At 39.9% G+C, this 24,371-nt stretch overlaps 2 protein-coding genes across 2 annotated transcripts in view; both read right to left on the reverse strand.

Annotated features, from left to right (window-relative positions):
* Positions 1 to 693: 693 nt before the first annotated feature.
* The window catches only part of LPCAT2 (lysophosphatidylcholine acyltransferase 2), a 30,909-nt gene continuing 7,231 nt past the window's right edge, over positions 694 to 24,371 (reverse strand). The window contains exons 3-14 of the mRNA XM_079316211.1: positions 24,041 to 24,258; positions 22,703 to 22,815; positions 20,410 to 20,470; positions 19,345 to 19,403; positions 18,158 to 18,192; positions 16,141 to 16,195; positions 12,962 to 13,044; positions 12,309 to 12,434; positions 11,072 to 11,225; positions 4,459 to 4,557; positions 2,628 to 2,769; positions 694 to 2,366 (exon numbers count right to left, since the gene is read on the reverse strand). Of these exons, the coding sequence (XP_079172337.1) occupies positions 2,122 to 2,366; positions 2,628 to 2,769; positions 4,459 to 4,557; positions 11,072 to 11,225; positions 12,309 to 12,434; positions 12,962 to 13,044; positions 16,141 to 16,195; positions 18,158 to 18,192; positions 19,345 to 19,403; positions 20,410 to 20,470; positions 22,703 to 22,815; positions 24,041 to 24,258 (1,390 nt within the window). The 3' untranslated portion in view covers positions 694 to 2,121. The remainder of the gene's footprint in view (positions 2,367 to 2,627; positions 2,770 to 4,458; positions 4,558 to 11,071; positions 11,226 to 12,308; positions 12,435 to 12,961; positions 13,045 to 16,140; positions 16,196 to 18,157; positions 18,193 to 19,344; positions 19,404 to 20,409; positions 20,471 to 22,702; positions 22,816 to 24,040; positions 24,259 to 24,371) is intronic.
* Positions 8,844 to 9,712, reverse strand: CAPNS2 (calpain small subunit 2; the record flags this gene model as incomplete). Its single annotated transcript, XM_079316212.1, is given in 2 exon segments — positions 8,844 to 9,637; positions 9,640 to 9,712. Coding segments are annotated over 2 exon segments (867 nt in total).

Genomic DNA, 24,371 nt, shown 5'->3' on the forward strand with positions numbered 1-24,371 from the left:
CAAAGGGCTTGTGTGACTTGCAGATTTTTACAAAATCACTGAACACACTGTGCTATTGGACAGCACAGCTCCTGGTGCTGAACGTGGCTGGATTCAGCAGCAGTGTGTGCAAGGCAGCCTTGGCATCCTGAGATCCTGAAGTGCCTTCCTTGGACATCTTTGCCCACCCATCTTTTTCTTACTGGTTGGAATAGAAATAGTCTTTGAAGAGATTACTGCTGGTTGAAAAGCTGAGACTTTGGTTAACATGCTAGCTAAAAGCATCCTTGCTAAGAATTAGCATGTATTCCAGTATTCCTGCTCCTCTAATTGGGAAAAAATACTCTCCTAATGTTCACAGTACTCAAAGCTGTGGTTGAGGTTACTCATTTTACATGTAAATGATGATGCCTTATTTCCATCAAAAAATAGAGATCTCTCTCCACAGATTTGCAGATCTTTGTATCATAATCCCTCTTGTTAAGGCAGCCACCAGAATTAACTCTTTGGAAGAGCACTGGTTCTGTCCTACTCTTCCAGCCCAACCACAAAGCAAAGTGCCATCATATAAAGAACTGGAAATGCCAACTTCAGGCTGCACTGAGTTTACCAAGGTAAGACATCTTCCTGGAAACTCCCCCCCAGCCCCTTATGGTAGGCAAAGTACCCTTCCCACTGTACTAAAAAGGAAAAAGACTCAGTTGTTCAAGTAAAGTCTTTCAAAAAATAGATATTTATTTTAAGCACATGAAACATCAGGAGAGGCACAATTATAAACAGAGAAAGCAGAACATGACAATGAGCTTGTGGCCAGACTGCAAGCAATAACTTAGAAGCAGAGGTTACCATTTCACATATGAAAACCTGCTGAAAGTTGGTTATTATTGGTACTAGACAGTCTAGGCTTTGCTCATCTCAGTCTTAATTTGAGCATATTTTCTTATTTCATTCCTTCCAAGTTTTTAGTGAGAAGTATTTGCCTAAATAGCTAAATATTTTAAATACTGCATAAAGTGCATTCAGATGAAGGATGGAAAAAGGTAAAGGACCAATTTCCAGTGCACTAGAGAGGACTGAGGCAAAACATATTCAAATAATTGACTAGAAAGAGCTTGGTTTTGAACCAAACCCCAAGAACACTGAATAATGGCACAGTAATGCAAACTTGGTTTCTAGGAGACAGTTTCAGAGTAGATACTAAGTACTAGAACTATGGTTTGACAGCAGATTTGACTTTCAAACTTTGCAGAGCAAGGTCACATTCCCCTGTTGATAAGTGAAAATAAAGAATACACTGAAGTTTGAAATGCTCCTCCCAATGTGATCCTGAACAGTTGTTACTGTAAACAACATGGTATTTATTTTGAAATAGTCCATTAATTCTTAGGTCTTACTGTCTGCATTTTCCTCTAGACTGTAAGCTGCTATCTTGGAATTCCAATTAGTTTTTTGTTGTTAGAAATGAAGCCATTTCCATCTGTCACCAGCCTTCAGGTCTAAAGTGGTTTCTGTTAACATCATTGAACCAGCATGTCTTGTTCAGAAGCTTAGGCTTTCTGGTTCACAAGAAGTTAAGGGCTATCTAAGGACAGCCAAAAAACATAATCTTCAACTCTCAGCTTCCTGTAACTCATGACACTCCTGTGTCTCAGAAACTTGAGAAAGCTAAATGATATTGCAAAATTAAACATTCTAGCATAATTTTTTTCCCTTAATAATGTTGGGGATGTAGAGGAATTGAGCAGCACCAAAAGCTCCACTAGTTTTTAGACAAGTGTCCTTCTCAGTCTCCATTCTGAGAGGTCAATGCAGTGCTGATGCTTCACACCCCTCCTAGCACACCTGTTACTTTTGTGGTAGAACAAATTTGGAAGACACTGAACAACCAACCTTCCCAGTACTGTGATACTGACATTAAGGACTGAGCAGTGGTTTTTCCCCTTACAATCAAAAAGGAATAACTCTTCCTGATATGAAAGTAAAACAAACAAACAAAAAAACCAAACAAAAAATAAAAACCCAAAAAATAAAAACCCAAACTTCTTTAAATTTATAACTTCCATTTCCACTTTACATCAGTTGTGCTTATGAACAGCTGGCGAAAAAATCTTGTAGAATTCATAGCTGAATTATTTAACTCTTTCAGTCATCCTTTTTGTCAGAGGTACTTGAGCTATCTTCCTCATTGCCTTCAGGACAGACTTTATTTCTTCCAAGGGGTGTTGTTTCTGAGACCAGAGCTGTGCTCCTAACTGAGCTGTGCTTGCCCTTGGGTGGCTCAGTGTCATGCTCCTCAAACATACTTAACTGGTGTCTCTGTAGATCTAGGTATGTAGTAAACAACGTGGCATATGCTGGATGCCTGAGTACAAACTCCTTGAACTCCTCTGAAAAACATTAAAAAACACAGATGCTATAGTGCAGCAACAGAATCAAAGAAAATTTCAGTGCCTGCTTCTTTCACTGAAGCTGATCTCCAGTTAGTTCCCTCTAAAAAAACCCAGGAGTATGACACAAAGTGATACTCCACCAGTTCTCCCCAGAAACAAGGTATGAGAACCATCAGGGAATCTGAGGGAATTAAAAAAGGAAACTCCCTGTCAATAGGACTATCAGAGTATTCTTTCTAACAAAAGCATGTAACTTACCATAGGAGAGCTTCCCAGTTTCATCTGCATTTATTTCTTTAAAGAGCAAAGAAACATCAAGATCAGGCAGCCCCAGTGCTGAATGAATGATAGAAGCAAACTCATCTTCTGTTATAGTGCCATCCTCATCCATGTCAAAGAGCTGGAAGAGACACAAGGGGTAGAAATACTTTGGCATCACTTGGCCTATGAACCCTCTGTGCACATTAGCCACTCACTGTGGCTTTCTAGCATTCAGGAGCTCTGTCAACAATGCCTGGGATTTGAAGAGCTGGAACAAGACTAAGCAGACACTTTGCACAGCAATGTCCATGCTGTAACTGGGAATAGAACATTCTGCCAAAGCAAACAAACCTCACAGCGTTGGTTCACTGATAAAAGTAATACAAAGTGGATAAAACATAAACAAAGATGTTTGGTTTTTGTTACCATGAGCTATGCTAAGAGTCTACTGGATTCAGCCACACACTGGAACACCTTAGGTTTTAGTCTCCATTTTCATTAGGTTGTAGCACATCTGCTATCAGACTAAACAACTTGCTATCATAGTTTATGCTCTGACATACCTAAATTTTAGTGTATGTGATTGATCACTCCCTAAGGAATTAATTGTAATTAATAAAGAATTTTGCTTCCTGGAATGCAAGCAGTTGATCAGTGATCATCCCATCCTTCCCATTGTAGTGACAGTAACCATCTGCTATGAATCACCCCTGGAGAAATACAAGGAATGGATGGCTGTAATTCTTAAATCCTTGCTACAGGCAAACTTTGCCATTGTGAAGGAAAAGACATTCAGTGGCACAGAAAACAAGTAGCAAAGGGAACCCATAGCTCCATTTTAGACTGAAGCAGCTTTTACCAGCTGAACCAGTTGTTTTGTGCTGAAACTGGAAATTAAACCTATTACTGATTTTATAATCAGCCCACTTATTATGATACTGAAGAGTATAGTCTAGGAAACAACACAATGGAACAGCAACACTAGCTGCTAGGCTTGCTTCTTCATAGGAATCTGTACTGATGACACATCCCTAAAAATGAACAAATCACTTTGACAAGCTCTAGTGCTTATCTGAGAAGAAGCCAGTGGGTATAATGGATTGCCACAAAACTTCTGTTACTTCCCAAGTATGCATCAATACTAGGAAGAACCCAGTTTGCAATTAACAAGAGCAGCATCTCAATATGTTGTTCAATAGAGTTCATAAGACCAGATTAATGGGTGAAACAACTGGACCTGTGTCAAAGAGCTCTAAAAACAAGCCAATGATTCACAACATGGGCATCCCTGGTCATGTGTTGCCTGCATGTAGCTGAGATGTGAAAGGAGCTACTGCTCCTTGACTGCTTGCACCATCAGGGCACCACAGGACAAGCCAGCAGTTCTTAGATCCAGCCCAGTTTTGAATCCACCAGTCCTCAACAGCCCTTGATTTTTTTTTTCTCCTCCTCTTTGTTAAGAACAATGACTCTAGTGAGGCTTGACCCATAAGAGGATATTACTCCATCTATTGTGACATTGAAGAATCACAGCAGAAAAAACCTCAGGCAAAAAAACCCAAAAACACTGCAAGTGCTGCTGAATCATTTTTGGAGTTAGCCTGCCAAGTTACATATTCATTAGTGCCTTCATATGGCTTTTGAAACCTTTCTCTATGATGCCTGCAATTCTTCCCCTCCCTTTCACACTCTAAATGTCAATTGGTTTAAGAGAATTACTCACATTTGCATAACAGATTGAAGCTATAAACTTATGATTTGAAAGCTAACAGACTTACAGTCAGTCTTGATTTGTCAGGTTTGTAGATTTACAGGGAATTGAACTTACCTTAAATGCCATCCGAATAGTCTCCTCTGTGTTGGCTGGGTTACAAAGAACAGACAAACCAATTACATACTCTCTGAAGTCAATGGTGCCATCTCCATTCTGTAACCCAAACATGCATGGAGTAGTTATAGTTAATACTGCAAATCACTTTAAAAGCTCTTCTGTAAATCAAACACAACACATGCACTAAGACAGTTTACAATACTAGAGGTTCTTGTTCTTCCTGGGAAAAAAAACCTAAGAGCTCACTAAATCTGTGATACTAAGGCTGGAGTAGCAATTTACATGTTTTCAGTAGCTATGAACTGGGTATTTCCATTTTATGAACAAACAAAACACAAACAAAAAAGATTTAAAACAACAACTTAAAGTTTTCTTTTAGCACATGGCCTTCAGGAGGGCTGTAAGAACAACTGGAATCCAGGTGTTTGAGGTGACTGTAGCAGTGCATGCAGCACTGGCACTTGTGAAGTTCAGAGACCAATGCAACAATCCAGAATTAACAGGCCAAGAGTGAGGCTGTTGCTTTGAGTTTGAACCCTCAGCAATAAAATGTGTGTCAGTGAAAGGACAACCAAATCTACCTGGCTTATCTTAAGCTTTGCTTTGAAGCCTATGCACTGCCCTAAATGCTATTTGGAGGCCAATGCACTGTCCTACCCTTAAAGCCAGAAAGACAAGGAATTCATTGGAACAGCCTCTGTAACAATTCCAGTCTTGATCTGAACAAACATTTCAATATGTTAACTACACAGCTACATCAACAAAACATTTGAAGCTTGCACTGATGGGATTTGTGATTAATTCTGTGTAAGCTGCATTATATTTGCAGATAGGGAAAGTGGCAGATGCCTGATGAAATCTCTGCTTATGTCAGTAGTGTTTCTGTCACCACACTGGAAGTTTCTTGAGTGTTTTGGGAAATATCTGTCTGGCCAAAAGCCATCTGCAAATCCCAGATGGTGGAACACAGAGCAGGTAATGACAGCATGATAGAGATGACAAGTAGTTCATTATTTTGAATATTCACATTAAGGGCATTCATCAGAAATGTTTTAAAAGCAAACTGAAGTTTGTAAAGCAGAGTTTCCTCTGTGGATAGTGTGTTTTGCATTTCAAAAAGAAAAACATTTTCTTAAAAAGTGGAGTACCTACATATAAGAACAGCACAAAACATCTCCAGCCAAGTGAGAGAGGAGTGGTCTGCTGGGTCAATCTGCAGCAAAAGCCAGACCAGGATTCTATTTCTGACTCTCCTACCAACTTCTAATGTCCACTTGAGAATGCCAACATTAACCTTCCTGCTCTTGGTTCTCTGCTGATGAACTGTGCAAATATGCCAGGGGAGAATACTAAGGCTGCTCTGTAGAGTGCTTTGAAAACACTGGGTGCTATGAAACAGGGATTTTAGTAATTGAATTTAGATTTTAAGATAGTTCTTGATTAACAAAATATGTGTAATAATATAATGAAATCACTATTACTAACTTGTCATCATCAAGATGACATTTCACAGGATTTAAAACACCTAAGATATAATTTTATTTAGCCTTCAAAACCAATGCAGGAGCCTCTTGCATACATAACTGATATCTTCTTTATATTGATGGTCTAACCAATCTTTTTATTGATCTTTTGATTGACTTTGAACATCTTGTACTTCAGAAACCTGAGAATTTCAGGGAAACTTTTGAGCAAAGATACGAATAAGATATGAACTCTTAAGTTACTTTCATGGGTGTCTAAGGGTTGTAACTTTTGACAGTTTTTAATCATTAGAAAAGGACAATGTTGTCCCATACACGTAGTTTTATTTACAAGTCTGTGCTCTCATTGTGGTGAATAGAATTTGACTTTCAGTATTTTGTCTACATTGTAGTCCTCAGAGATAACAGATCTAACTTGAAAGTGTAACATTACAAACACAAAGTTTTAAAACAACTGCAGCAGGAGTGTAGATAATAATTGCTCAAGGCTCCATAGAATATTATTTTTGGACAGTTTTGTAGACTGTATTCTTAACAAAGGATTTTTGGATGTGATTAGAATATTTTTAAAATTTATTTTCAAAGTTCAGAATATGTATCACAGTAAAAGAATTGGGAAGTAAACTAAAATAACTTAATTAGAAACAACTTCTGAAAGAAGTTAACACAGCTGTGGCTGCACATGGATATATGAGAAGAAAAAAAAGACATAATAAAGGTCTTATTATTTTCATTAAAGTGCAAAACTCAGTAATCAAAACTGAGTGCAATCTGATAGACAGAACTTCGAGCCTTTTTAGTAGGAAATAAAGTTACTATGCTTGCAAGATCATGTTGTGACTAGTTATACTAAGCTCTAGGATGCTGGCTAACTTCCAAATGCTCTGGCATTCTGGTTAAGGAGAAATGAAGAGGTTGCTGCCTAGAAAAAGAAATGGATGTTGAACTGAAAATACAGGGAAAACTTCAGTGCTTGTGTAACACCACAGCAAAATTCACCTGCAACTGTCTTTCTACACCTGAGTGTTTGCAGCCTATGTACCCAAGAATATTTTAAGGAAGCAACATGTGAGCTGAGCTCCAGTTCTCTAAATGGCAAAGTAGAACATCAGAATTTGGGTATTTGCAGTTATGCCACACAAAACAATCAAAATATAATGTAACCTTAACAACTCTTGTTTTCTTTAAGGAAGTCAGCTTTCTGCTACTATTTTCCCTACAGCATGCTATGGTAACTGGGGTTTTGTTGTTATTTTTTTAAAAAATACAATACAGTAAATCTTAGACTTTGGAAAACAAGAAAGTTGCACTGTCATAAGCATTCTCCATTTAGATTTGCACAGGGACTGCAAGCCAGATGCAGTACAAAGTTTAAAGCACTACAGCATCAATTACTTTTGAGGAGGTGTCACACTTTACCTCCTGCTCACTTTTCCATTACTCAGAGCCCAAATGGCACTTTGTGGCACAATGGATAACTGAGTGCTTTTCCACTGAAGAACTGGGAGGAGGCTGAATGCCACTAGGAAGGAACTGACCTCCTTTCTCTGGGACAATATGAATATTTTTCTGTTTGCTATTAATCAAAGTGCAGGAGGAAAAAGTCTGTGCACAAATTTTAAGGTAGTATCAAGTAAAAGATTTCTGCAAGTATACCAGGGAAGATATCTCATCAATTTGAAAAATACTATTTGCCAAGTCTAAGTGCAAGATTTAGAAATTAGAACTATGGAAATTTAGACCAAACCAAACCACAGCACCCCATGAACATGCAGATGGCCTGCAGGTATTGTGTGGTATTTCTCAATGAGTCACTGCTGTGTCCCTGGGGAAGGGCAGGGGCATGAGGACTCTCACATCTGGAGATTGCCTCTAGAGCCAAGCTGCCTATTTCACTCATCTTTTCACACTCCAGCCAACTCGCACACACCCAAGACAATTTTCCTTTAAAGCAGCAGAGTCTTGCCAAGAAATCTGCCTTGTGCAAGAGCTGTTTTGATCAACAATGTAATCCTTAATTCAAAGAAATGCACCTTTGACAGTTCATGTTATTCCTTGTTTTTTCCTTTTACTCAGAAGTTGACTTACTAGCCAGAACTGCATAACTGACTTGAGAGGGATGCTGCACTCTGATGAAATTTCACTCAGATAGCCAGAAGTTGACTTTGGCTATCTGTCTGCTATGTGACTGCAATAATTATTTCAAGTTTCTCTAAATATAAATGTAGTATTTTAAGTTGTTTGCTTCGTAACCATGCTTAGGCTTGAAGAAAAGAGAGTAAAGTTCATAGAACTGTAGGAAGGAGAAGACCATTGCTCAAGTAGCCTTGTGTACATCTTCAATTTTGTCCTGGCCATGACAGTAGCACTGAAGTTTTGCTTCAGCAGCCAAGCATGAAAAATCAGAAGTAGAAAGGAAATTGAATGATTATATAAGTTCACTGATCATTACAGTTATTGCTACTCTAATGTTTTTCCCCTTGTTAGAAATGACTGCACAAGACTCTACCAGTGACTGCCTTCAGGCAAACTGCCTTTATTCCAGCTACTGACTGCTGACAAATCAGAACAGCAACATCAACACCAAACTTAGGAGCTTTTTTATATAACAGTTATATTCATATACAAGCCACTTTACATGAAAAAGTAACTAAGCTTTGATCTTTCCAATATATACACTAACTTTAGAGTCTAGAATTTTCTGAAGACAGACAATCAACAACCTACACAAACTCAGAAAAGCAGACTAGTGGATGCACAAGAGGAATCACTGCCCCTGAAGCTGAGCCATTTAGCACTAGCTACATCTGCCTTGGAAAGACTAAAGGCAAGGACTGCAGTGGAACAGAGAGCACTGCAGCCCTCCGTGTGTATCCCCCAGACACAGCTGCCACGCCTTCAGGAATACATGGTCAGCTGCAGCCAGTCCTCCATGGTGACCTTGACGTGCCCACTGCCATCCTGGTCCAGGGCCCTGAACGCCCTGAACATGCCATCCAGCCTCACCAGGCAGCTGATGAAGCTGTTGAAATCCAGGCTGCCGTCCTCGGCCGCGTACCTGCGCACCAGCAGCCGGCACAGCTGCTCGCCCAGCCGGAACCCCGCAGCCTGCAGGGCCTGGGGCAGCTGGGCTCTCCCGACACAGCCTGTCTGAGCAGGGTCACACTGCCTGTACACACACTGCCACTTCTTGATGTTGTTCCACAGGTACTTGAACTCCTCGAAGCCCAGCTTGCCGCTCGCGTCGCTGTCCATGACGGCCACCATGCTGCGGCACGTGTCCAAGCTGAAGCCGTCCGTCCTCAGGTCCTGGTGTCTGGACAGGACTTTGTTCAGGATGTCCCTCAGTTCTGTGGCACACACTTCCATGTCATCTCCGGCCAGCTGGGCGAACAGGCGGCGGAACTGCCTGACCTCATCGCTCTCCTGAGCCTCCACGTTGGTGAAATGATTGCGAAGAGGTGGAGGTGGCTCTGGATTATACTGAGCTGCTGCTTCGCTTATGAGGCTGACGAGACCTCCAACAAGTCCTCCAATATTCCCTGCACCTCCACCTCCTGTCAGGAGCCCTCCAAGGCCTCGTGCAAGGCTTCCCCCACGACTGCTGCCGCTCCCTCCGCTCAGCAGAGCTTTAGCAAGGAACATGGTGAACACTTTTGGAAGTGAATCACTCGGAGTTCCAGCGCTCTGCAGCTCTCTGAAGCTGTTTTGTGTCTGACTTGGGTGTGGGAAAAACACAGTTTATCTGCATCCTTAGACTTCACCATGTCTGTGCATGCCTCTGGCTGCCAGTTATGCCTTACTAGTTTCTGTCATGTGTTGATACACCCCTGTATTTCTTTTCTTTTTGCATTATGTTTATGTGATTAGAGGAAGCATTTAAAAGAAAAAAATAATGAGGCTGAAACCCACAAAGCAGAAGTCTCAGAATACCTGTGCTCACCCCTGAAGCAATTTGAATTAGATGAGCATGACTGTTCCTCCGTTGTGCCGATCTCCTTAAAGGTGAATGCAGCCTTGCATTTGTTTGTTTTCACAATCTTTTATTCCTTCAAATTTTTAGTGAATTGAGCATTACTTTGCTAGTTCTAGTCATTGATGTTGTGCCATATAAAGAAAGTGAAAGGAGTATGATTGCCCTGAATTACTCTGGTTGCCACAGCACATTTCTGATGTAGATCCTGTGCTTCAGGACTCAGACTACATGGCTCAGGAGCAATGGTCCAGGATGGGGAGGCAGGAATGACATAAGATGAGTACCTAGCTCTCAAGGCATTCAGCAGTTCAGGAAATACATTTGACTCTCTCCTATTTTAAAACTTGCAAAAACTTTTAATGTAGAGAAATCCTGAGAGTTTCAATCAGCATATACCACAGCCTCCCAAGGACAGGTGCACTGCTAAGCTAACTGATCAGGAACAGTGATGGTGAGCTGGGAAAGCTCTTATGGTAAGAGAAAACCTCCAGTCCACAGGCACCTGCAGGACAACAGGCTGTGTGCACTGCAGCACATGTGGAGACCTAGAAGTGAGATTAATTCTGTCTCTGCTCTAGTCATTGATGCTTCTGGTGCAGAGAGAAATGCAGCCATTTTTGCCAGCCTCAGAGAGCTGCAGAGATTAGCACTGACTGGGGATGATCCTGTAACACACAGTCCCCTCTATGGCTGCAGAGAAGAGGAGTCCCTGTAAAGTCTAACAGCACCCTTCACAAGCACAGCACTCCAGTGTTCCAGTTAACACTCCAGTTAGCTTCACTCTGCCTTAAATCATCTAATTAATTACAACAGCTAAGGAAGCTATGTATGTTATGTGTAAACTATGTAAGAGATCAAAATCTGCAGTCAGCAAAAGAAAGTATTCAGTTATTACCAGCATGAAGATTATTGTCTGATACTGGTGCAGCAACTTAGTCCTAAGTTCTGCCATCTCACAAGGCAGAAACTAATGAATAAGTTTCTCCACTGAAACTTAAGAACAAAACTTAAAGTGTCACCTACCTTGCTTACAGAAACTGTTAACCAAGAACCATTTAGTAAACTGGACATAATGAATTAGAATAAATATCCTTCTGGTACGTGATTTCTAACAAAATATTGTCAACAAGTCAGTTAACCAATTACTCACCCTGTCAAAAAGTAGAAACAGCTCTCTGAGGACATCTGAAATAGGCAGCTTCAAGTACTCAGCAAACTCCTCAATTCCAATTCTTCCCCCTTTGGAAGCACTTGCAATAGCAGCAAAAGTATCCAACTGCTCTCTGACATGATTCCATTTTAGGCTATGCAAACATGAGGGAGAGGAGATATTTCTATACAGCAGTTCTCGGACAGATGGAATTTCAGTAGGAGTTATTACAGTGTTCAGAGATGAAAAACTGCCACTCAGAGCATGTGTGTACAACATTTCTAATGCTGTGTTTCAGACCAGATATTTTACTTTAAATCAGCAATTAAGGACTGCTCCCCTTTGGTTATTAATATTAAAAGCAGGTCATTCAATGCTTGGGTATGTCAGACTTCCACAGAATGACTTCCCAAACCTAGAACTGTCTGTCCAGTTACTAGGCTGCTCCAGCAGAGAGCTTTTCACTACCATAAATTCAGGTGTAGCAATGTTTTGCTGCATCAGGCTCCAGGGTAAGTATTCCCTTTACACAGGTCTCAGCTCTATTAGCAAACTTTCTACCCAAAATCCAGTATTGCTAGAGCCTCAGAAGAGTCAGATCTCTGCAGAAACACACCACTGAACCTCAGTAAGAATAATTTAAATTGCCATGTAACTCTTCCAGATGGAGTTCCATAAATGGATATATAGCACATAATAGTAAGTCAAGATTTACTGGACACATTCAGATTTCACCACAGCCATGCCAGGTTACTTGATGGAGTATGGTTACATGGCTCAGTCCTCAAATTCCACTGCATCCAGACAGAAAAAAATTGACATCACTAGTGGCACATGGCTGCACAGTAAAACTAAGAACAGTAAGCTGAAGTTTCAGGCTGGAAAGAAAGCTTTTTACTTCCTGCCACAAGCTGCCTGTGCCTCACCACTGAAGAGATTTAAATTTGAACCAAGATTACCATTGAGTGCTTAAAATAGGTACTGCTCTGCTTTTCTCACCCTTTGGTGAGAACAATCTTTTATCCTGCAACACTGGCAACAAAAACTACTCAGCATTAGTCCTTACTGGGATTTCCCTCATCTCTCATTTCCTTGTAGTTTATGCAAGTTGTATGCATAGATATGCTAGATTATACATGGCCAAGTCTGTTCTCTGGTTATTTAATCTTTGGCAGAAGGCCATCAACACCTGCAGCACTTTTCTAATTATGCTGCCAAGAGATAAAACTTCACTTACTTGAGTTTCTTGCTAATTTTGGTGAACTCCACCAGCCCAGCTTCCATGGGTAAAGTCAACTGCCCTGCTGAAATCATCAGTCTGCAATCTTCAAAAGTGTGATCAGTGACTGGCACATTCAAAGCACTGAAATAAAATTAAAGAAAAAGCAAAATCAATTTCTTATATGAAAATGACTTATTGACCGTTTCCCTTCTCTGATATGTGAAACAAATGGTAATTCATTCTTGCACTGCTGCAAGTAGGACAAAGCAATCTCCACCATTTCAGGAAACTGTGAAACCACACTGTGAAACTCTTATAGCAGCACCATGAGGTTTTAAGATTTACCATCCTGTAAATGCAGCCCAGTAATGCTGCAGAATAAACCATCACCCACTTATCCTGGCCAAGCAAGAAGAGACCATTTTATTCCAGTTTTCTATGAATTGAATATACTATGTTCCAATGTAAGGCAACCTTCTTTATGCTCCATGTAAAAACAGCAAGGGTAACGTAGTAGAGGAGTTTGACACCTCTTAGTGAAAATCTAGAGCCATTCTGTGTATAGTACTGGGACTTAACTGAATTGTATTTTATGGATAGGCTTTATGTGGAATTGCTGGATATAAAGGAACAGTTCTCAAAGGTTTTATTGATGATCAGTTACTTACTTTGCCATGATTTGTCTGACTCTGTTGGCAAAAAGAATTGGATCATTCTTTTCTTCCTCAGTAGGAACATGAACAGGCAGAAACTGAAAGGGATGAGTTATCCAATCAATTCCATAGTTACCACTTCATTAGGAACATGAGTAATTTCATATTTTTGTTTTTGAAGGGGAAAACAGGAGTAAAACACCAGCCATGCAATGAAAGGAATGGGCACTAGAGGTCTCAGTCACCTTAGAAACTGCTCTGGCTCATCTGCCCTCCCCACACAAATGAGATTTACTGCACAACTACCTCGGAAGGATTGGCAGAAGCTTCTTTAACATGTAAAATCAACCCCCCAAAGAAGGAAAGTATAATAAATACATACTTAGTTAGAAGATTAAATGCTGCACCAGTAAGAATGTGAGTTTGAAATACTTCACACTTTTCAAAGATCTTTTTAAAGTGATGTTATATATTGGACTAGTGTATGTGAGTTTTAATTTTTTGAATACACACTGCAGTCCCACCTCATACCTGTGAATTGTATATGTCAGCATGTGACTGATAAGTTTCTTGTATGTTTTTTCCCCCTGACAAAAACATTAAGGAATCACAGTTCTAAGTAACACACTAAATGGATGCAATTTTTGAACTCCAAGTAGAAGGTACACAATTCCCAACAACCCCCTCTTCTACCACACCTAGGAAACACCCCAGTTATCTAAAAGGTAACATGTTTACTGTGGAGGATTCAGTATTAATATGTAAGAAGTTGGAAGCACCTTTTCACTAAAACAGCCTCTAGATGAACCTATTATCTATTGTGATATGAACCAGCACCTGTTTGCAAAGTAGTGTGTGTGGAGGAGTGTTTTGCTCTTTCTACTTGGGTCTACAGTGTTTGCTCACAGCCTTGTTTACTGTTCCTTTTCCCAGCTATGGTTATCATTTCTCTGAGTTCTGCTGCTCTGCACCCTGCCCTTAATTCCAAGAATACAACAATTCCAAAATAAGGTGTTGCTCATGGGTCATTGGAAGAAGTTGTTGATTATGTGCCAGTATGTTGCTTTAGTTATACTGCAGTTGCTGGTGATGCATTATTACAGTGCTAACTGTCCCATATAAACACAGTTTGTCCTGAACAGCCTTTTAAAGTTTGATTTTAAGGAATGCTTTCAATTTATGATTAAAACCAGTGAGTTTATGGACTGGTTATCTTTCCAATAGCCATAAATTTTATGTTTATAATTAAGAAGTGTCTTCCCTGTAAGGAGAGGAGAGGTCCAGTTGTTCACAGGAATACTTGAGATTTTATTCCTTCTGTAAGCAGTTGCCAACTTTGTTCAAAGTTTGAAACAGGTCCCTGGTTATTACAACTCCCCTTCAGAAGTCACATAACTCTTAAACTGAGGAAGCACAGGCACACAGTACACAAAACTCTGACATCCCTGGGTGAGCTGAAATTGTAACTCCAGGTTTATCTACGCAAACATGGTCATGGTTTTGAAAGTGGTCATTACTTCACTTGAGGCTGAGGTCTTGCTCACAGAGCAATGTAAATTCCTGGCAGATTAAACACCACCTTCATCCCCCTCAAGAAAAACCCCTACAATTATTCATTAAACCTGTTTGCCAGAAACAACAGCTGAGGAGCAAGAATTTGGTTTCTTGACGTCCTGCAGTGGCTACATGATCTCACACCCTCAGCTGCTTATCTGCTGGAGAGTGGCAAGCACATCTAGTCAAACTCACTCCTGTAACAAAAATTCTCCACATCTCTTTCAGCAACAAAAATATTTCTCTGATCTGCTTGTGAACTAGTCTCTCCTCTTACAGAATTTGCCAAATGCTGTATTTTTTGCAGCCCTAAAACTCACAGCCAAACTCAGTTCCATGTTCAATATCCAGTGTGTTAGAGCTGGACTGGACATGGACACACATCCCTGGAGCCATCACTGCTCCTGCACAGCAGGACTGGTGGGAGTGGAGAGAGCATTGATCACAGGATGGGCCAGCAACAGAAATGCCCACTCCTAACAGGAGTAGGTGCATTCCCACCTTCCACATGAAAATGAGTCCCCTCTCTTTTTAGAAACTGAAAGGCTTTTGCACTGATGCTAAGAAATTAAGTTTCATTTTGGGGACACATGCTGCTGTGAAAGCTGCAAATTTTTTCATCTTTCAGTTTCACCACTTGGAACAAGAAATTAATTTTCCAGCAAACAAGTCTGAGTTCTGTTTTGAAGTAGGGGAAAACAAAGCTCTGCCTTATGTTGGAAGTTACATTAACTGTTTCTTGCTCCCATGTATATAAATCACATAGTTATGCCCTACTGAACAAATTATTAGGAGAATTATCTCTTGATTACACCTCTACAAATATGTGTCTAATGCACTATACAGTAACAAGATGCTCCATAAAATGAATTTCACTGTTCCACAACACAGACTACACTGCCAATTGCTAGCAGTAACAACACTGCTCATATTCACAAAGCTTTGCACTCCCCTAAATTCTGTGTTTTGCAAATAAACATCAAAACATGTCATTTTCTCCCCTTTCTCAAGTTTCTAAACCTGCTTAGTCCACACTGACAATCCTTTGTGGTCTGGTAAGGAATGTGTTTTGAAAGCTGCCTCTTTGAGCAGTTGGAGTGAGGGTGCTCACATTCAGAAGTGTGGATGTTGTTTCAGTTGTCATTTATCTGTCTCTGTGCTGTGCAGTGGATTTTAACAAGGAACTGGTTCCTGACATGAGGCTCAGCACAAGCACCTGAATGAGCTCTTAGCTGTAGAAATCTATGAGAGTCCAGTCTGGGGAAATGATGAGGAAGAGAAGGTTACTTTGAAGAGATAATTGAAATGGGGAGGTGGGAAAAGGAGCTGTTTGTTACCTTTGACAGAATATATGTTAATTCTTAGTTTTATTATCTGTAGAATTCATATGGGGATAATTAACAGTGATTTTATAATGCTCTAAAAATAAAGACATCTCTGGCAGCTTAGAAACTCATCAGAACGCTACATACATATTGACAAAAATTTAAATTTATTACTTACTGTGATGCTTGTTCTTGTTTCTGAGACATTTGTTTATTGTTCACTAAAAATTACTGATAATGTGAATAATGCATTTACATTAAAGCAGAAATTCCCTGGTTGCTAAATCTTAGTACAAAAATATTTCCAATTCTTACCTCAACTTCTAATCTCGTGAAGATCTGACATGCTGTCATTATGCACAGCTCTTTACTGCAGGCAAAGAGGAAGAAAAATAATTTTTTACTTATTTAAAGCAAAAGTATTTGCATGTCAGTATATTAAACTTTTTAAAACTCAAAAACCAAAAGCCATTATGAGGCAAGGTATTTAAGCACCTTGCAGTGAAGTTTCCCATAAAGTTACTTTTCACATTTTTTATAACAGGGCTTCTGCATACAGCTGCTGCTTGCTCACAGGGCAGGCAACTTGTTTTCTGCTCTCATGCACAATAACAATTCTGCACAGATCTGGCCAGTAAAATATCTCCCTTTCTCTAAGGATGTCCACAGATACTGGATTTTAAACTTTAAGAGCTTTGATTCTGAGAAGTAGCTTTACTTTGTCTTTTATCCTCTCAGCTGCAAAATAGGACCAGTAACTTCCTTATGCAGAACTGGATTTGTTAGTATTTGCTAATCATTTCACAAATTACAGTAACATTTACATAGATGTGTTAATGAAGTGCCAGTAGGGTCAGGACCATCGGTGCTTTTTTAAAAAGGCACAAATTTTAGGGTCAACAGATAAGCCAGGGGAAGGAAGTAACTGCTAAAGAGGATAAGCACATTCACTTCTACTTCTGACTTGCTCTTCTTATTGTGATTTTTAAGTAGAAATGCACATTTGATCTTTACAGCAGATATACTATAATAGAAAGCTTTCAAGCTGTCTTTCTCTGTTCTTGTTTTGGACAAAATAAAAAAGAGAAAAGGCAAGAGGATCTATGGGATCTATGGGACCTGTCTATATTCTGCAGAGTCCACTCTCAATGCTTGCTTTTCTAACACATAACATCAGGTATTCTTCCCATCAAGGCACAGAAGTAAGAGAGAAGTACTAAGTGAAAGCAGGAAGTTATGTCAGGAGGTTTCTGAGGAGGAGACTGGTGCTGTCCCATCCTGGCTGCAATATCCAGGAAGTTTTACAAAGAGTAAGACAGTTCTGCATTTTGTAATCTGCATGTTTGTGCAGGGAATATTCTTCTCCTGCTTCCAGTTAGTTTTGTTAAGAATAAATGTATTCTTCTCCATTCATCCCTTCTCTCCTCAATGATTTTGCTAAGCAATTCCTTTCACAGGTTTGATCTGAGCCTTCACCATCCAGCCACCAGGCTCAGAGCATTTCTCCATTCTGAGAGAATGGGCAGGTATTCCCTCCCATGGGAATACCTCTGACTTCATTTCTTTCTTTGCCTATTCCTACTCCATCTATCATAATTGAAGTTATAGCTCTATTTTAATCTTATAGCATAAATCCTCCATAGAGGAAATCTGTACTATGTACTGAATTTGCAATGGTCATTAGTATGCTGATAAATGTATCAGCAATAGTAGTAACAGCAAAAAATCTTGGGAAACTGAAATGAACATTTTCATCATGTCCATTGTCTAAGTGTGCAGATGTTAGGGTTATATATATTTAAAAATATTTATTTATTTATTTATCTAGACAGCTTAAAAGGTGTTTATGATCTGCTCCACTAGTCCAGATGCATTTCAAAATTAGCTGCCTTACAAATGTTAGTAAATCAGGACTACTGTACCTAGACACACTACATACTCCACATGAAACAGTGGTATAAGGATTCTGAAAATACACATTTTAATTAATGTCTGCAAAGTAAAAAACATTTTACAGACATATTTTCAGTACAGTTGAGAAGGTTCTTTAATACTTTCCTTTGTTCTAGTGTAATGTGCAAATCAGAAGAAAATGAAAAAAAAAAAAAAAAGAATGGAGGAAGTGGAAATAATATTTTCCTTTGTTGACCCTTTCTCTAGCCATTCAGGTACAAAATCTACTGCATGACAGCATTATCCCCAGCTATTTCCCCCTCATAAAAACAGATCTAGAAGAACATGTGTCTTGGCTTAGTGGAATCTGTTTGGCAAACTGTTTAGCAACAGGGGAAAAATTTCTGCATGCAATTTTCAGCAGGATTAAGAAACTTACAATGAATAGCCCTGCCATGTCCAGGTCACAGTATCCTAAGGAAAAAATAAAACACAGAAATGTATGACAAAACCAGACGAAAGTTAGTGAGCAGATAAGTTACAATTTAAAACAGGTACAAGTTCAGTAAAAGTGGATGATGTTTTTATAGGCTTGTAGTGAAAATAAATAAAGGTGTTAAGGCAAATGGGATTCCTTGCCTTAAAAATTTGGAAATAAGCATGGTAGAGTTTTATGAACAACTGGGAATAAAATTATAGTTAGATATTGTAAATCATTCACTCTGATCTAAACAACAGAAGTAGAGAAAAGAAAAATTAGTAAGACATTGTCAGTGGGCCTTACTACTCCCTTTAGAGAGGCATTCTCATAAATATATCTCATTTAGTTTTTAAGGACATTTCTGCATAATTTATCATGCCTTTTTTTTCCTTTTTTTCCCCCTCTCTCTGTGTTTATTACTTCTTCTACATTATTTTTACAGTGTGTAGTGGCAGATCCTTAAATCTTACCAGTGAAATGTGATACCAATCCCCTTGAGTGGTTCACTTGTGACATTCATTTGTAAAAGGATTATACAAAGGAGTCTTGGCAAATAACAACAATATTTTTAATCCTAAAAAAACATTAGGAAGTGAATGTTTGGTCTTTCCTGGATTTGTTGGATGACCAGGTAATTAAAAAAAAAAGTTGAAAAGGTCTCAGCCTTACAGGTGGAATGAAGTGGAGCTGCACAAGGAATGCTGCACAGAAAGAACATCTGCAAAGCTGCTCTCCTGAGCAGGGCTGTGGGATGTCCTGCATGGCTCAGCTCTGCTTCTGCAAGTCCTTTTGCAGTAAGGCTATCTTGAGGTTAACCAAAAAAAGATGACTAATAGGAAGTTGTGCCCATTTTAGACTTCAAAGTGCAGGCTCTGTGGCACTGCAGGAAGTTTCCAACTTCCTCCACAATATTTCCTGCCTCCCCTCTTTAGCTAAGAAGCCCAGCAGAAATTTTTCACAGTCAGAACAGCAACTGCACCATGGTGGCACTTGGGAAGCCTGGCTGCTTCCAGGAGCTCTTCAATGCTAAAGTTCAGGACAATATAGTCTTCAGTGACAATGCAAAATATTTATTGTAGGTACCACTTAAGTCAGGCTTTTGCTTTCTGTATTGTTGGTTAGTAAGAGAAGGATGTTCTGCTCACCAGCTTGTTGGGGTACCGGAGTAGCACAGGCTGGACAGGGACTTGTGGAACAAAGGCACCTGCAGCCACAAATTAGAACTAATTGTTATAACTAAGCTTAATACAGCAATTGGAGCTTTAAGTGATTTATTTCAGACAACAGCACTTGGAAGGAGACATTTTTAAAAGCACAAGGAGAATGAGAAGTGTTCTACTTCAGTTTTTTGTTCGTTGTTTGATTTGGGTTTTATGTATATTGTAGGTTAGTTTTTTGGGTTTTTTTATTTGTTTTTAAATCAGCAGCACAACCAGCAAGATGTCAGGACAGAAACAGGTTTGACTCCATCTCAAGAAGAAAGCTGCCTAAGATCCCTGGACTGTTCAAACTCATTTTCTGTGCTTATCTCCCCACTGATGTGCATTCATTTCAAAGGATGAGATGCTCACAAGGCTTTTGAGCATTTCCTGAATCACTCTGTGCTCCAATCATCACAAGTGATAGGGATCTGGGCACGTAATAGTGGTTTTGCAACACTTCTACCCAAGACACTGTAAAACAGTTAAAGTCAGATTCCTCTCCTCTCTTAACTGAAGGGCACCACAACAATCTAATGATGCAATGAAATATGTTTCTGTATTAAAAGTTATTTGTTTTCCTGGCATGCTAAGCACTACACAAAGGCATTTTGTAACTTGGTTGCTAAATCTTGCACGGCAAAATTTACAGCAATCTAAGACTGTTAGCTGGGATAAAAGAACATCTTGTGAGCAAGTTTATACATTCATCTCTCAAGAACCCCAGTTGAGTTTCTGAGTAAATAAATTAGAGGAAAAATGTACCCAGAAAATCCACCAATGAACTAATCATGTACGTCACAGATATTCTGCACCCTGCACAATAGCAAAACCAGAGAAGTAGCTGACTAGTATAAAAGAGTGGGTTTAGTGCCACTGAAACTTTAATAATGTAAGGGATTACTACAGTGCTGCTGTGGATGATGTACCTTCACAAGTTCAGTCCTTACTACAACTATCAAATTAATATCACATCTTTTTTCCCAACAACAACAGGATAAAATCTCTCACCTTGTTTAAATGTGATCAGGCAGGATCGGTTTGTGCAGGTGCCTTCTGGGAAAATCAGTATCTTGGATTTAAAGAGAGAGAAAAACATAAACACACACATATATTTCATAAAAGGATTATACTTTAGTATCTGTTATGCACAAGCTGACATTATGCAAGCTCTGTGACTTGTTGTACTATATTACAGGAATATCATAACTCTTTCCTAAGGAAACAAACATTAATGAAGGATGCTCACAATTTATTAACCTGGTCCACCTTGATTTGGAAACCAACGCTTTCTAAGAAAGGAGTTCTGGGAAAAGGCCTTTATCAGTTCAGAAATATGGTACAAAAGGCTTTACATGTTTCACTTGTAATTTTAGTGTTGGTAATAATAGAATTATTCCTCTGACAGCAGGTCCTTATTGAGCTGCTGGGTGTATAAATACAGGAGTCTGGGCTGAAAGGAAATGCTTGAGGTACTTGGGCATTTCCAGGCAGAGATGCCATCAGTGAGATGCCAGCTGTGATGAGATCAGCTCGAGCAGCAGAGCAAAAGGCAGAGAAGGCATGTGCTGTGAGGCAGAGCTTTGAAGGCACTGCACACCACAGCAGCCTCTGACCCCAGTGACTCAGACACACCAGCACCCAGAAGGTTTGTGAATTACTGAGGTAGCACACTAAGTGCACTGCAGAGTGACACACTGAATCCAGCCCCTGTGGAACACAGGCTTTGTGTTCCCCACAACACTACAGGATCAAAAGCAGCATTCTAAAAACACCCCAGCACAAAATGGTCTGGATCCAGTGTTCAAGGTCCCACTTCAGTCTGAATGAACAGGTCAAGGCCAGCTGTGGAAGAGGCCTCAGGAGGTCACACCCAAGGGACACTGACTGATCATGGGGAAGGTGGCCAACTGCACACAGCAAGTTACAGCCAGTTCTCCACCACACATCCTGCAATCAGAAAGTGTGGCCAGGACACAGGACTAGAAAACACCCAGTGACACCCTCCTGTAGTGCTGACTCAGTCTTGGAGATTCCCAGATTACTTGACTCATAATCTATTTATGCCACAATACATATCTAGGTTTCATCCCAAGTGCAGCACTGAGTGCAGGAGCCCATTTCCCTTTCCTCCCCATGCTGCTTTCAGCAGAGATCAGGTCTACCAGGACATTCACCCCCAACAGTTTAGCAAATCATAAGCACCAGTATAGTCTGTAAGCCCAGTATTAAAAAAAAAATTGGCATGTGCATGTTTAACTGACAAATTAAGACAAAAATGGAGGCTCTAAAATTATTTAGAAAAGCTTGGAAAAATATATTTATGAATCAAAGTACCCTAAATGTTAAAAAAGCTTTTAGAAAGGTACTTAGGAAGTAAAAATATAAGAAATGCGTAAATGATGCCATTACAAAAAAAAAAAAAAAAAAAAAAAAAAAAAAAGAAGAAAAAAAGGCAAGTATTGGTATTCCAGAGAGGCACTCCTGAGATGAGACATGAGACATGACTCCAGACATGAGATGTCTGTAGATGCACATCTACTCCCAGTATTTCTTCTTCCTAATGATGTGGATTTCCATCCCAAGCTTCTGCTTTTCATATAAGCAGCAGAGCTGCTGCCTCAACACTTTCCTCCCTCCTGATCAGCCCCTGCCCCAGCTCTTCCAGATGGAAAGCTATCCAGGACCTGGAAGCAGAACAGCAGCTTCCTGCTGAGGAATCACCATGGAAAACACTGCAGAAGTAGCTACTATTGCTTCCATGTCAAAATCTTTGCACAGTTCAGTTCAATTTAAAAATCTTGGGTTTAGTGCATTATTAACCTGAAGAGTGCCCCACCTTGTCCATACTGTATGTGAGAAACTGAAGTTTTGAGTTAAAGAACTGCTTGTTCTGATCTTGGACAATCTGGGTTACCCATCTCAACTGCTCACCCTAGCTGGTGTGAGCACAGCTACATGGTCTAGCTTCAAAACACTGATCCTCACATACCAGTGCAATTCATCTGCTACACTGAAGGCAGCATGACTTGACAAGGGAAAAGAGACAGTCAAGAGCACCTGCATTTGCAGCAGCAATTGGTACTGGCTGGATTCAGCTGATCCATTGTCACAATAAAACTCCTTCTGGTCACCAGATTTCTCCCTTCTTAACCCAGACATACACTGGGAACTGACCTCATTTCTGTGCATTGTAAGAATCTATCCAGCTGGTCACTTGTATAGTGATGCAGAGTGAGCAGGCAACAGGAATACATGACAGAGGAGAAGTGAGTAGTGTATTTATTGGTGTTAGTGCATTTACCTGTGGCCACTGGCCCCCTGATAATGCCCTTCTAGTTATCTCTGCAACCGTGTTCTTCCGCGAGTCGGGGTCCTGGCGAGACACTGCTACAGGCTGAAGGGACCTTAAAATTGCTGTGAAACAGATTAAAGATTGCCTTACACCAGTGCTCAGGAAACACAAGGGTTAAAGGCTTCCTTAGCAAAAACTTGTTATTCATATACCAGGAGACAGATTCCACACAAACAACTTTCAGACTAAATTGATAGGAGTGCTATTATTCTCTTTTTGCAAAATGGGAAGTAAGACAGAAGACATACCCATCCTGCCAGCTGAGTTTTACAGTAGATATAAACATGTAAAATTCACCCAAGGACATTCCAATAATATTGCTGTTATTTTTCACTAAGCATTTCCACACAATTCTGGGACTGGATCTGCTCACAGGCCACACTCAGGCTTAACTTATGCAGCCTGCACCCAAAATGTAGTTTTAGCCTTCCCTTTTCTGTTACAAAGAATGTACAGCTTCAATGTAAATTACTGAAAAAAACCCCTCATTTAATCAGAAGTCTGCATCAGAATATGTGGACCTTTCTGATGAGAAACCTGGCAAAGAATTATCTTCTCTGTCCCAATCCTGTGCTTTTAAGCTAAAATCAATATATTCTCTGCTCATTCCTTTTCTACAAAAACACTTTGCTATGTTGCCTACTGTGCTCTGGGTTACTGTATAGCCAGCAGAAAGTCTACAGCTGATTCTAGCAATAATGCAAACTGGGACTCATTTTGTGCCAGAAGGAGGAGAAAATAATAGAAGCATGACTCATCTGATCTTTTCCATTCCCTGCATTTCCTTTTTGAGTAACTCCTCTTTTATTCCTTCCTGGTCTTGCTCCCATTAAAAAAATCCATAATAGTGCCTGCAGGTTTAATCTTATAAATGTGGTATTTTCCAGATTACTGTAGTTTGGGCCAGTTTTGAAATAACCTTCACTCACATTTGTGGGCCACACTGTTAACAGACAACAGTGGAACAGATTTTTTGAGCTACTACTGGGAGAATTAAAGAGAAAACTTCAAACCTGAGCAGCTGAAAAACATGCTTTCACTATAAAACAAGTTCAAAATGATGTTGCATTTCATACCTGAAAAGAAACAGTATAATTTCTAGGCATTTTTACCAATCCAAAAAGATAATGTGTCATAGGAATACCTCTGGAAATAATTTGTCAGTATCTTTGAAAGCTAAAGAGGTTAAAAGCCTGCCCTTAAATCACTTTAGGAGATAAAATTTTTGACCCAACGTCAAGCTATTGACTTGTACCTTTTAATTTTTTTTTTTCCATAAATACTTACTGCCAAACACTGGAGTTGACAAATTCTCTGCTCTAGACACTATTGATGGCATTCCAGTCAGGGCACAAATAATGGCATCAAAAAAGCTGGAATGAGGGGCTGCAACAAAGATGGGAGCTTCAGCCAGGCTTGCAATTTTGCCTTTCACTTTGACTTGGAATCCCATGACGAAGAACGCCGTGCGAGTCAGGCTGGACAGGATGCTCTGGATCATCCTCCTCCAAACAGAAACACAAAACACTCAGCCAGATTACAGCCAGCACCTTGTGAAACCCTCCTCCCAGCCACACTACTGCTCATGGCATTGTGCCACAACACTATTGTGGGAGGA

This window comes from Erithacus rubecula, assembly GCF_903797595.1.
Source record: "Erithacus rubecula genome assembly, chromosome: 12".
NCBI lineage: Eukaryota > Metazoa > Chordata > Aves > Passeriformes > Muscicapidae > Erithacus > Erithacus rubecula.